At 41.8% G+C, this 13,900-nt stretch overlaps 1 protein-coding gene across 2 annotated transcripts in view; it reads right to left on the bottom strand.

Moving 5' to 3' along the window:
- The window catches only part of CAPZB (capping actin protein of muscle Z-line subunit beta), a 53,797-nt gene that overhangs the window by 25,144 nt on the left and 14,753 nt on the right, over positions 1–13,900 (bottom strand). For both annotated transcript variants that reach the window (XM_058855363.1, XM_058855364.1), the window contains exon 3: positions 4,673–4,794. In XM_058855363.1, the coding sequence (XP_058711346.1) occupies positions 4,673–4,794 (122 nt within the window). The remainder of the gene's footprint in view (positions 1–4,672; positions 4,795–13,900) is intronic.

Raw genomic sequence — 13,900 nt, 5'->3', positions numbered from 1 at the left:
TGCCCACAGGGAAAAGCTTTTTCTCAGCAGCCCCTGGGAATTCATTTCTCACAAAGTCAGGGGTGGGTCTGAGGTTTTTTGATGCAAAGCACAAAGCCCAGGCTCTGCTTTGCTTCCTTCACTCCTCCCAGCCACACCTGGCACGAAAAGTGAGAGCAGAAGTGGAGTTGTTGTGTCACAAACAGCCAGGTGATGTTTTCAGCTCATCTCAGGGCTGGCTCCAGTTCTGAGAGCCTCACCACAAGATGATGGGGCTGGAGAGTGTCCAGGGAAAGGAATGGAGCTGGGGAAGGGTTTGGAGCACCAGGAGAGGCTGAGGGAGCTGGGAAAGGGGCTCAGCCTGGAGAAAAGGAGCTCAGGGGGAATTTCTGGCTCTGCACAATTCCCTGCCAGGAGGGGACAGCCAGGGGATTGGGATTTCTCCCAGGGAACAGGGACAGGAGGAGAGGGAACGGCCTCAGGGGAGGCTCAGGGTGGATATCAGAGGAATTTCCCCATGGAAAGGGAGCTCAGGCCTTGGCAGGGGCTGCCCAGGGAGGTTTGGAGTCCCCATCCCTGGAGGTGTCCCTGGACATGGCACTCAGTGCTCTGGGCTGGTGACAAGGTGGGGATGGGTCAAGGTTGGACTCCACGGTCTTGGAAGGTTTTTCCAACCTCAGATTCTGGGATTTTGTGATTTTAAACAGCTGCTTAAAGTGTGGCTGCTTTGGAGGGGAGTCAAGGGGTGGGGATGGATCAGGGACATCTCCAGTGAGGGATCCCCACACCCTCCCTGGGCAAGCTCCAGAGTGTGTGAGGTTCTTCTTCCTCGTGTTCAGCTGGGATCAGCCCCTGCCCATTCCCTGCAGACAGGGACAGACAGGGATCAGCTCCCCTCCCAGCTCTTCCTTCACTCCTTTACCTAAAACCTCTGAAATCTGGGAGAGATTGACAGAAAATTCCTCCTGGTGCTCCCACAGAGCCACTGTGAGATCTCCAAACTCCAAACCTTTTTCCCTGGCTGCAGGAAGAGCTGAGGGGCACAACAGACCCCTCCAGCTCCTGGCATTTTCATCCCATTCCAGCTGGAGCCAGCAGTGGCTTTACCAACAAAAAAAAAAACTCCCAGCACGGCCCAGTATTTTTTATTTCTGTGGAAATGCACTCACAACACATTTAAACACTTAACTGGAGGTTATTTGAAGAAAGACAGATGGACAAGCACTTAAATTTCCAAAGTCAGACCTCTAATTTCCCCAAAAGAGAACGGTTTGTGTTTCAGCTAACAGGTTTCAGTGTTGTTGGCCCCAAATTCCCCATAAGGATTCCATTTAACAGAGTGATCAAACACACTTCGAGTGGAAATGCATGGACAAAGTCAGGGACCTTGAAGTCTAATATTAAAAACAAAATAATTAATAAAAGCACAGCCTTCACAATGTGGATTCCATGATTGTTTGATATCCTTCACAAAATTTTATTATTCCAGGAGCACTCACAGAAGTACCTGTGAGATTCCCACAAGCAGGATTTGATAATATAGAAGAAAATAAAAATTATCTAAGGAGATTCCAAAAATCTTCTAGTCTGATCCATGTTCAACACAGACCAAACTCTGTCTAAATATAAGGAAAGACTAAACTGCAGTGGGCTGAGCATTAGGATATTCAATAATATCCTAAAATATTATTTTATATTATTAAATATAATAATATATAATTAAATAATAATATATATAATATATAATTATATAATATATAATAACAATATATATATTATATTATATTATATTATATTATATTATATTATATTATATTATATTATATTATATTATATTATGCTATGTTATATTATATTATGTTATATTATATTATATTATATTATATTATATTATATTATATTATATTTATTATATTATATTGTATTATATTGTATTATATTGTATTATATTACATTATATTATATTATATTATAGTATTACATTATATTATATTATAATATATTATATTATATTAATATATAATTTAAAAATTTTAAAAAGCTTTAATTTTTTAATTTTTTAATTTAAAATTTAATTTTTAAATTTAATTTTAAAAAAGCTTTTTTTCCGTGCAAATTCCCAGTCAAATTTTAAAGCCAGTGAAAAAACCCAACCCTATAAAACTGGACTCCCAGTAAGAAATTCTGACTAGCCAGCCCCACCTCTCCTGCTGAAGGAGAACAAGGCTCAGTTGCCCACAGAATGCTTTGAAATCCTTGCATTAATGCTAAAAAAAATGCAATTTGCAGCCTGTCCAATATGAGGAAAAGGTGTTCTGCAGGAATTGGGGATGCAGGCAGGGAATAAGAGATTCCCTGGGATTTCTGATTGAGCGTGTGGCTCTGAAAAAAATGGCTGTGGAAATATCAAAAGCTTTTAAAAGCCCAGTGAACTCCTCCTAGATCTTGGGCTAATTGATGAAATTAATGTAAGAGCCAGCTCCCAGTACCAGCTGCAGATTTTATGGGGCAGGAGCAGTGTCTGGACACGGGCACAGGATGGGATTTACATGCACAGGGCAGTGCTGCTGGGGTTTCAAAGACTTCTGCTGTGTGCTAAAGGAAAAGAATTTACTTCATGAACCAGAGCTGGGACCAATCAATTCCAGAAGGAAGAATCACTTCAATCCAGAATTTCTGAATCAAAAGCCTTAGGAACAGGATTCTTTCATGCCAGCAATTAACACGTGGTGCCTGCTCTAGAGGAACAAATGAAAGAGCTTTTCTGAAACCTCATTACTTAATAAGTCCTGAAAATTTCAAAGTGATTTTTAAATCTGAATTCCTCCTGCTTCCTTGTAACTGTTTAATACCTTCTCAGAAAGAAATGGAGCAAATTTCAGAGGCAAGAGCGACACTGACCTTAGAGGAAGGGCTGTCCTGTGCCCTAATTAAACCCAGGGGGTTATTAGTGATTGCACAATGTCCCATTACTGTCTAACCAGTGCCTTTTTCCAGTTCCCTGTGTCCCTGGTGATTGATGTCCACACCAACAGCCTGAGCAGGATGCAGAGGGGCTCCAAGAAACATCACAACTTCAGGGAGAAAGCATCTCTTGAAAGATCAACGAGAAATTCAGGATTTAATCCCTCCTCCTGCATCTGCCAGAGGGGCTGCAGCTGTGTGGGGACATCTGTGGGGGGCAGAAGCTCTAAACTCCTCTTTTATCTGCTAATTCAGATTAAATGCAAGTAGCTGCTAATGGGGCACACAGAATTAATGCAAAATGCTTTTAGAAGGCACCAGGATCTTCTGTAGAAGGTTGGAAGAGTTTCTAAATATGAGAGTAGCACCCTAAAGAAGCTGAGTGACACTTTTGGGTCCTGCCCCCTGTAACAGGTTATGTTTTATTTTAAACAATTCATGAGGATTTACACTCAGCCACAATCCACTCTCATTCTAGGACATTTCCACGTTTTTAGGGCAAAATGAATCTCAGCATGTTCTCTGTGTAAATCAATCCACACACAGATGTGCTTCACATCAGAGAGGGACCTTTCCTGCAACTCAACCAATTCATCTCGAGTCCTTTACAAGCTCACCTGATTCTGCAGTGATGCCTGAGCCAAAGGAAAAAAAAACAAGATTTGTTAAAAAATATTTTCTGAAATTCTGCTTTGAAACACAGCTCTTGAAACATTCCAGCCAGATGAATGTAAAACACTGCATCAAATCTTCAACAGAGCAAAGCCAGATTCTTCCTGGAGATAATTCCAAGCATTAAAATGTAAATTATGACACTGAAGATACAAGTGGAAGCCTCAGAATTATCCCCAGAAGAAGCTGGATGGTTGAGGTGCTAATTCAGGACAGGAGATGAATGGGGTCGTTAGCTCAGCACCCTTCGTTAAGGAATCTCCAAAGTTTCTGGACTGTAAATTCATGATTCTAAAATTAAACATCTGCAACTGTGCCACTGTCACTACAACCATTAAGGAAAATCAGGCAATGAGAGGAAGGGGAGGGATGATTTAAATATAAATTAAAAATATAGTCCTAATGGCAAGGTAGAGGAAAACACATTAAAAGAGAGAATCTGTTCAATGTGGCAGCCAAAACACTGAAACCTGATTGTACCATTAAAGTATTACAGCCCCTCCCACTTCAAAATTAATTATATTTTAATTATACACAGCTTAGAGGGTTCTAATATTTTCATTGTTTTTGTCTACAGTCCTCAGAATAAATCAGTTATTTTGGTAGACAGGGATTCATTTTCTTTGGTAAAAACCTGGGCCAAGATTTGCAAACAGAACTAATGACACTGAGTCCAAAATCAGTCAATTCCTTGCAAAACATGAATGGAAGAGCCTTTCCCAGCTGGCAAATCCACCCTGTTTTGTACAAGCTGAAGATGATTTTGTTTAAACCCACAGCTTGCATCATCTCTTTTCTATCATTACCCATTCCTGAGATTTTATAACCTTGCAGTGCTCTAATTTCCTATCAAGGCCACTTCTGTGAGAGAAATGAGTGGTTTTAAATCCAGAATACAGAAAAAAGGGAGAAATACATCCCTCACTCTGCTAACAACAGCACATTTTGGGCTCTAAATCTTTAAATAACTGATATTTTTTTGGCTGAAATAAGAGGGAGAAGGGCCTGCAAGGCTTGGATGTCGTTCACAGAGCAGCAGCTCTGGCTGGGAGCTCACCTGTACGAGTCCCCATCTCTGTTGTAGTCACACAATAGATAATCTTTCCCCACCACCTTGTCTCGTGCAATCTTCAAGGGCTGATCCACAGAGGAGAGGAGATCTTCACACAGGCTTGGGACCTGCAGGGTGGGAGGAAACAAAAAGGTTTCTGTTCATGTCATTAACAGCTCACATCTGCCCCAAACTCTGCAAGAAATCACTTCCAACATGTCCCTATGCTCCCACCTCCAATGAATTCAGATTTAATTTCAGATTTAAATTCAGATTAATTTCAGATTTAATTTCAGATTAATTTCAGATTTAAATTCAGATTTAATTTCAGATTAATTTCAGATTTAAATTCAGATTTAAATTCAGATTTAATTTCAGATTTAATTTCAGATTTAATTTCAGATTTAATTTCAGATTAATTTCAGATTTAAATTCAGATTTAAATTCAGATGTAATTTCAGATTTAATTCCAGATTTAAATTCAGATTTAATTTCATATTTAATTTCAGATTAATTTCAGATTTAATTAGCAAAGCCCTGGTGTGCTCCAGCACATTTCAGCACACACACACTCCATGCTCCTGTGCCAAGGCCAGGCAGAGCAGAGACTGCCCAGGGCTGATGGATAAAGAGAAATATTTACAGTGCAGTGGCAATGAGGGAGCTGCTAAAGGAATCCAGCATCATCTGCTGGAGTGGAACAGGGGCTGTGATGTCCTGCAGGGACATGAGACTCCATCACTGCACACATTTCAGGTAATTTGCACCCCCAGTCCATCCCATGGACCATCAATGATCATTCCTGAGTTGTTGGCGTCAAACAATTCATTTTTGTGCTGGAAAACCAGTCCACATTTGAATGGGACTAAAGCAAAATGACCTTTCCCAACAACACAACACAGGATCACAGGACAAGTGGTAAAAGTTCTTGAACAGATGGGTAACAGTGTGCTAATAAAACAAGAAATAAGCAGTGTGGAATCTCTTTGACACTTCACTCTGCATCACAGAGATGAAAACCTGACTGAGAAGATGAGGACAAAAGGCAATCAAGGGCAAAATTAATCATGAAGTGATGAAATCACAACTCATAAGAAATGAAAAGGGGAGGGAAGAATAAAGAAAACATGGAAATGTGCTTTCTTCTCTTCAAGCCATTGATTCAGTGAATGGATTAGCTCCATTTCAAAGGAAAGAAGCCTAGAGCAGAAAAACCAAATTTGGGGTGCAACAGCCCTGAAACTATTCCCTCTGCCCCTTCCTCCTCTTCCTCATTAACAATTAATTTTGGGCTGAGACACAAAATTCCAGCCCAGCTGGATCCAGAGGGGACCAGTGGAACACATCCCTTGGCCAGGAACACCCTCCTGGCTCTGACCTGTCTCTGGGATGAGTAACAGTGATGAAAACACTATTAAAAACTATAAAAAAAAAATAGAATTGGGGGGAAGTGGCTTTTCCCAACCTCTGTTTGCACTTGAAACCCCAAACCCCAGGCTGAGCTGATTCCCTTGCAGAAAAGCTGAATTTACAACCCTTATTAAAAAAAAAAACCAACACACAAGTTAACTTTTAGATTTAATTTTTAAGAACAGCACCTGGTGTGAGGTTTCTGCAGGGCTCAATCCCACATTGACCAGAAGGAACTTTTAACCCCTTGTTTTTTTTTTAAGATGCAATCTCTTCAACTAAACTTATCTGTGGATGATTTGCTAACAAATATTCATGAGCAGGGTCTCTTTCCCAATTTCTGAGGGCTGTGGTTATTTATTCCTACAGCCATAACAGTGACTGCATTATATCACACATTTATTAGAATATAATCCTGCACTGTATTATAACCCCCCATTGTAAAACAAGCTGTAGATCCCCTGTCTCCTTGGTACAGACACTCCACAGGCCTTCAGGCAATCTATTCTTTTCCCCTTTTGGTATTGCAGAATGAAAACACTCTCATCTGATTTGGAAATAGCAGAAAATTTCTATAGTATTTATAAAAAGAGAAGATATTCCAGCTGGTGGAACTACTCCTGTAATTCTAATTATTGGAAAAGCACCCGAGTGTGGCACAGTAACCCCAAGAATGTCATTTTTATACCATTTATTACATCAACTGCACTTCCTAAGAATTAATTTACAATTTGTGCACACTGCCTTTCCTCTTCTACCCTTGAAAACTGCTTACAAGGCAAAGGCAGTCATTTGAACAAGGTAATTTGCAGCTTTAAACACTTCAGCTTTATGTTCATGAGGCTGTGATTCCTTCTGAATTTAAGTCCTTAGGATTCTTTTCCATGTCAAGTGTTGAATCTTACTAAAACATTTAAATTGCTGCTGTGCACATCCAGACTCTTGCAGGATTTAATTTATCTTCTGATCCCAGCAAAGGCAACTCTGTTTAGATGCCCTGAATTTTCAACCTCAAACAATGGATTTACGCCGTTATTTTTTCTTTTAAGGCTGTTCTGTGTTAACCAAAGAGCCAAAACTCACTCAAGGTGCCTGAGCACTTTGGAATTTTGACTTCAACTCAGAAACACAAGAATTAAAGCACTCCCCAGGCCAAACTGAAATGAAAAGCAGTGACTTTGTTCCATCCATCACAACGCTACCAATAAATGTGATGCAAACACTGCAGGTCGAGGTTGTTTTTGAAGCAAAGCCTGGGCTCCCACCTTTGTTCTGACACAATCTTTTCCCACTCTGAGCACTGGCAGGTCACAAGAAGAACACAATCTGCACCTTGTATCTTCAGCTAAAGGCCAGCTTTAATTCTTGCTCCCCCAGATCAGTGGCTCTCAGGAAGTGAGACCACCCTCAATGTAAATTAAAAAGAAAAAAATGAGGATATTGGGGGCTCAGCCTGCAAGAACAGCAGCATCATTCAGGAGGATATTTTTTTTTTCCTGAGGAGATACACAAAGGATGTGTAGTGCAGAGGAAAGAAAACCTGAATGAGAAAGTGAGGGAAACGTGTCCAACAAGGATCCTGTTGTCCCCTGTAACCAAATTCTCCAGCAGAGCTGCCCAGGTATGTGGACAGTGTTTTAATTAAGGCAACTGCTCTGCTATCAAGACAAATAATCCCTTGTGCCAAAGTGGAAACTGGATCCTTTTTTTTTGGAGTAGCTAAACTCAATCATTCCTTCTGGACTCCTTGGTTGGATGAGCTTATTAGCAATTAAACAATTGGATTATTTTTTTAAAGTATTTTTAAACAAGTATCTAAAAGCAAAAGAGGAGTGATACCTCAGTTCTCCAGGTCTGACACACTGACACATCCTTGCTTTGAGCACAAGGAATGGCATCAAATTCTGCTCTTCACACACTCAGGACAGCCAATATTTTGGCTGTGTCCACTCCAGGTGGCTGTTTTCTTCCACAGCCACACATTTACCACTGAAACAGCAACATTCCTGGTGCACCAGTCCTAAGAAATAGTCTTTTTCCATATTTATTTAAAGGTCAGCATTACTGACCTCCACAGGAACCTTACACACTGGAAAACCATGCTAAATGCAGCAAAATTAGAGATTATATGTTTTTTTTCCTCAAAGAAGCAGAAGGAACAAGGGGAAACAGCTTCAAACTGAAAGAGATTAAGTTTACTTTAGAAATTAGAAAGAAATTCTTCCCTGTGAGAGTGGGGAGGGCTGGCACAGGGTGCCCAGGGAAGCTGTGGATGTTCCTGGATCCCTGGAATTGCCCAAGGCCAGCTTGGACAGGGTTTGGAGCATCCTGGGACAGTGGAAATTGTCCCATGGGACTGGGTGATCTTTAAGGACCCTTCCAACCCAAATATTTCTACAATTCTGGGAAGATGAGGCCAACTTCAACCAGCCAAGGAGATCCATCTGTGTTTTGAATCTGCAAGGTACCTGAACCTGCAGATATCTGAACACACATGAGATGAGAGAAGTTTTTAATTAAAAGCCCCATCCCACCACAAAGTGATTATTTTTATCACATGAGAACTTTAAACATTAAGGGAGGACAGAAGCTCTGCTCCTGTGGCTTGAGGAAACCACTCAAACCCAGAAGAGCCCTGACCCTCTCATAAAATAACCCTTCTGGCACACCTCCAGCTCAGATCCTTCATCTAATAAAACATTTTTGTGATGTTTCAGAGTCCTTTGCACAGCCTCAGAATTTCCTGTTCCTGCAGAAGGCAGGCACAGCCTAGCAGATGTTGTGGAAACTCAAGAAGGAAGCCTGGCTCCACTCATCTCGAGCCTAAAACCACCAATAAAGTCACTCCCACAAATCCACACAGTGCTAAACCTTCATTTGATCCATCCATTAATTTGGACCAAATCAATTTGGTCACCATCATCAAGCTTTGTTTATGAAATGACAATTAAATGGGCTTTTGTGTTCAGACAAGATAGAATTGATACTGGAAAAAGCTCTGTGTTATTCATCTTCTTGTATTCTGAATTCCAGCACTGCAAGAATTGGCAAAACCAAAATTAACCAAATGAGCTTTTTTTCTGGAAAAAAGACAGATGTTAACAAGGTTGCAAATCCAGGTTTGTTAGCTATATCACATTAATTACAGAATGTTTGAATTCAGCTCGAGGAACCACATTTAAAAAGGTGACAACCATTCATAAAACAGGATCCTTGGCTTTCTCCCTGTGCTTTGCTGGATAAAACTGGGTTTTTTTTTGCTGGATTCCCCTTCTGAGAATCAAAAAGCAGGCACAGAGTGACCTGCAGGTGAAGGCTCCTGTATCCTGTTCCCATTCCCAGGAGCCATCCAGATCCTGGGAATCCCTGACTGCTTGTGTCAGAGTCCAGCTGGGCTTGGGGATATCCAGCAAGGATTTAGGGATATGCAGGAAATATTCTCTCCAGTGATATTGCTTTATCTCAGCCTTCCCCTCCATCCTTTAAAGAGGTTAGGGAGGTTTCCAGCTAGGATTTATCTTCACACACATGCCCTTCAAATGATATTTAAACTGGTATTTTAAGGGTCTCTAACATCAGCAGTGCAGTGGCAGGAGCCTGGAAGACAGAAAGGCTTAAAAATAGAAAGAATAAGTTCTATAAAGGCAGAATTGAAATTCCCTTTTCCAATCTCATGCCAAGAAGTGGGGCTGCTAGCTCTAAGCCAAGCATCACATTAACAATTTACATGCATTAATTGCTATCTCCAATTACCATCAAGATATCCAGAGGTAATCTTTGCTAGCTGGAAAAGCTCCTGCTTACAGCCACTCACTCAAATGGAAAAAACTTGCTCTCAACCACTATAAATTTATTCTGAGAGCCAGAGCCCCTTTCTTTAGCCAATAATCCTTGTGTTAGAAAACTGCCTGGCTGCTGGGAGCTCATCCCACAGGTCAGCAAGTCCAGGCAGAACAGCAGGTCAAAAACTCAGCTTGGAGCTGTCAAAGCACTTCTGTTTCCACCACCTTCTTTTTCAGCTTTCACTGGATCTGATTTTTTTTTTTGTTTAAAACATCTCCCACCCTTGCCAGACGTTCAGCTGGCCATCTGCATCCAATTATTTTATCTTTCCCTGCAAGTCCTGCTCAGGCTCTTGGACTCCAAACACAAAAAGCTCCAGTCACATTCTCATGTTCTTTATGGTCTGTGCAGCCCAGGCAGTGCAGTTTGCCTGGGGGTAAATTCTAGAGCTTCATAGATCTTCAGTGACTGAAGGCTTGCAAGCAGATTTAAAATATTTCAAAATCATAAGTTTAGACATTTTAAGATTCATCACTCTGGGATTTTCTAAAAAGTAACAGGTTCTACTAAAAATACTTCAGTATTCCCCTGTGATGAGAAAGGAGAGCTGATCACCTCCCAGCTCTTTAATTGCAAACAGAGCCTTAAAAAAATAACCAGCAAAGTTATGACTGCTGTGTCTATAAAGAATTCTCACTTTATTTCTTCCAGGGCAGCATGACTTGGTTCTGTTAAGCTTTCACTTTTGGGAATGGCTGCTGTTTCAATACCAATCTTATTGGGAGAAGAGAGGGGAAAAAGCTGTGGCTGTGAGCAACCCTCCCTCTCCTGGCAAGTTTAGGACCATTTTCTGTCCCCACTCCATGCCAGGCATCTGATTTTCCTGAGTCAGCTAGATTTTCCATCTAATTTCTATTACACACACCCAGGCAAACATCCAAATGAAACAGTCAGCAGGAAATTTGTACTTGCTAAAGGAACCTGCTTAACTTTCACCAAGACTGAGAGAGCATCGACTTCCACGCTCCAGTCAAAGCCATCGAGGCAATAAATAATAACATAAATAAATAAACAGATCAATAAATCCAGTTTCCTTCCCCCTTTTGTCACCTCAAAGACACATCACTGAGGCTGTCTGAAGAAAACTCCCCACAAAAGGAGTCTGGAGGTTGTGACTCTGCTGCTGAGGTCCACAAGCTGATTCTTCTTTGGGATTTCTCTTGGAAAAAGAACACCTGAAAGTAGAGAAGGCTGAGTTTCTGTCCAGCTGACCTGAAGAGAAAGGAAGCAGGAGGAAAATGGCCATGGATTGTTCTGATCTTTCAGGATGAGCTGCTCAGCCACTCCAAGCACTCATCCAAGTGCTGTCACTACACACAGAATAATTCAGGTTGAAAAAGACCTTGAAGTTCATCGAGTCCAACCTTTGACTTGGAGCATCTTCACAACAAAACCACTGAAGAGCAGTGCAATCACCTTCCTCTTCTGGGACCTTCCTTCCAGCTTGGACTTAGCCCACAGGCAGATGTTCTGAGGCTCACAGTTTCAACAGGAGCTCCATGGAAAATGATTCCAATTTAAATTAGCTGCCCTTAAAAAGGCATTGTGCTTACAGCAAACTCCTTCTGTGGAGATCCACAAGTCCTCTGGTACATTCTGACAGCCTCTGAGCAGTGCACTGACAAATAATGACAAACTGAACCCCAAGCAGAGCATTCCACGCCAAGGCCCATTTCCAGCACCATGCACTGCTTCTTTCAGGCAGGACTTCTGGAGTGCTGTGATTGACAAGGTCTCTAATGAACTCTAATTGAAGCCTCAGCAGCCTGAAAAACCCAACAACAGATGTGGTGAAAGGGCAAACCACAAACTGTTTTGTTAATGAATGAAAAGTGTCTGGGCTGATGAGGGCCAGTGACCCAAAAATTCTCTTCTTCCACCCCCTCTTTTATTTCATGTTGGAGTCTGAGGCATTTCCCTTGTCAGCACAACACTTGGGGGCAGTCATGGACAGTCTTGGATAATCCTGGACACAATCCATGTCTTCAGTTTGGGATCAAGATGCTTTTTTATGAGCCACAAGCAGCAGAACATGGAGAGAGTAAGAGGCACCTCAGTGATGGAATTTAGTGTGCTTATTCTTCCCAGCAGAAATACCAGCCTAGGAGTGGTTTTAAACTGCCAGAGGACAAGGTTAGATGGGATATTTGGAAAAAATTCCTTCCTGGGAGGGTGCTGAGGCCCTGGCAGAGAGAAGCTGTGGCTGCCTCTGGATCCCTGAAGTGTCCAAGGGGTTCTCATGTCCCTGCTCATGGCAGGGGGTGTGACTCCAGCTTTACCAAACCCAAACCATCCTGGGATTCTAGAAGGGAGATGCCAGTTTCTCACTGTCTTAATTTATAAAATTCTTTACACAGAATGACATTTCTAAGCCATCTTCTCTCCTTTCAGTGGATCTTAAACAAGCAGCCACCATCAGTCTGGAGATCAAGTCCTCTAAAAGGACCATGGCAAACTGAGCTGCAAACAGACTTCAAGTAATACCCTAAATTTCACACCAAATATTGCCTCTGCTTCACACCCACTCCAGTGTGGCAAGGAAACACAGCACAAGGAAGCCAAGAAAGAAGTCAAGGTGCCACATTTTACAATTTTCCCCCAAATTTAATCAACCTGGAACATTCTGCTCTTGTCTAACCAGTGGAGACTTCAGGTCAGGCTGAGAGTGGCTGCAGAACAGGTCTGCAGGTGTCTCAACAATAAAGGAATGGTGCTGGGTTTAACAAATTATTTCATCTCTGCCCCAGAAGAGGGGCTGCAATGCCTCGTGTGGGGGTCACAGCCCCTCCTTCTAACAAGCACCAAACTGGTCTGGTTTGTGTTATGCTATGAAAAGGAGCCCAGGGAGTGTGTTGCTGATGGAAAGCATGTAGAGCACTAATGAGCACCATCCAAAAGTAATTCCAGCATTTAGAGGTACCCAGCAATTTTCTGAGTCATTAAAAAACCTCAGACCAATTACACACTCCAGCTTACCAAACAACTCCTTGTTTTGAGTGGTCCTGGGAGCTGCTCAAACCCCAATACTTGCCCAGTCCTCCCAATCTCATCACAAAACCAACCATGTCACACCAGATCAGATCAGTGATTTAGTCACTTGTGTCCTACCTCTGGCAACAGCCACAAAAATGATGTTTTAGGTTGCCAACAGTTTTGGGGGCACAGATGTAGCCAATTACTAAATGGTTTCAAGAGAGAGAAATAATCTCTTCCTGCAGGGAATCATTTCTTTCCTGACACCCAGAGCTCTCTCACCTGTACTCTGGCACACAGAAGTAAAAGAAATGTTTAGAGTTCAATAAATTTAAGCCAGCCACAACTTTTTGACTGTAGCTTCCCAACCAAACCTCTACCTGCTGAGCAGCTGCTCTTCTGCACAAATTTAGAAGCTTAGGTCAGAGATAAGCCATGTATTTAGACTGGACAATAGAACCCAGTTTTCCCACTGTATAAATTAAATCCATATTTCAGTAACACCTTCAATTTCTCCAGAGGCAACTGTGCCACACACTGTTCTTAAAACAGCTGGCACCAAACGTGCATCACAAGATGTGTAACAAGTCTAGAAATCCTTCTGAAGTCAGTTTTCTTCCCCAGCAGTGTGTAAAGGACAACAAAAGTCCCAGGAACGAGCAGAAAAAAAGGTATCAGACACAAGATGGTCAGCCAGGTTTGGTTTTTGCCACTAGACTGCAGAACATCTGATAGAGCACAAATTATAAATAGATTTGGGTGTTCTCCAGAGATTCTCAGCAGTGTTTCTGCAGTGTGTGGGGCAGCACAGCTCCACACAGCAGGAGATAACACCAGGTAAAAGGGTCTGCATCCATCCCTACACACTGTCCCAAATTCAAACAGCAGCCTCTCATCTGGGCTGAGTTCATTAAGAGAGCTGCTAACGACCCTTCACCCCTAAGTGTCTTTGCAGCCCAAAACAACACCTGGATTCCTGACATGGCTTGGCTGATGGTTGGTTGGTTT

Source organism: Poecile atricapillus, chromosome 22 (genome assembly GCF_030490865.1).
Source record: "Poecile atricapillus isolate bPoeAtr1 chromosome 22, bPoeAtr1.hap1, whole genome shotgun sequence".
NCBI classification, from domain to species: domain Eukaryota; kingdom Metazoa; phylum Chordata; class Aves; order Passeriformes; family Paridae; genus Poecile; species Poecile atricapillus.
The sequence above is the reverse complement of the archived record's forward strand: the minus strand, read 5'-3'. Positions and strand labels throughout refer to the sequence as shown.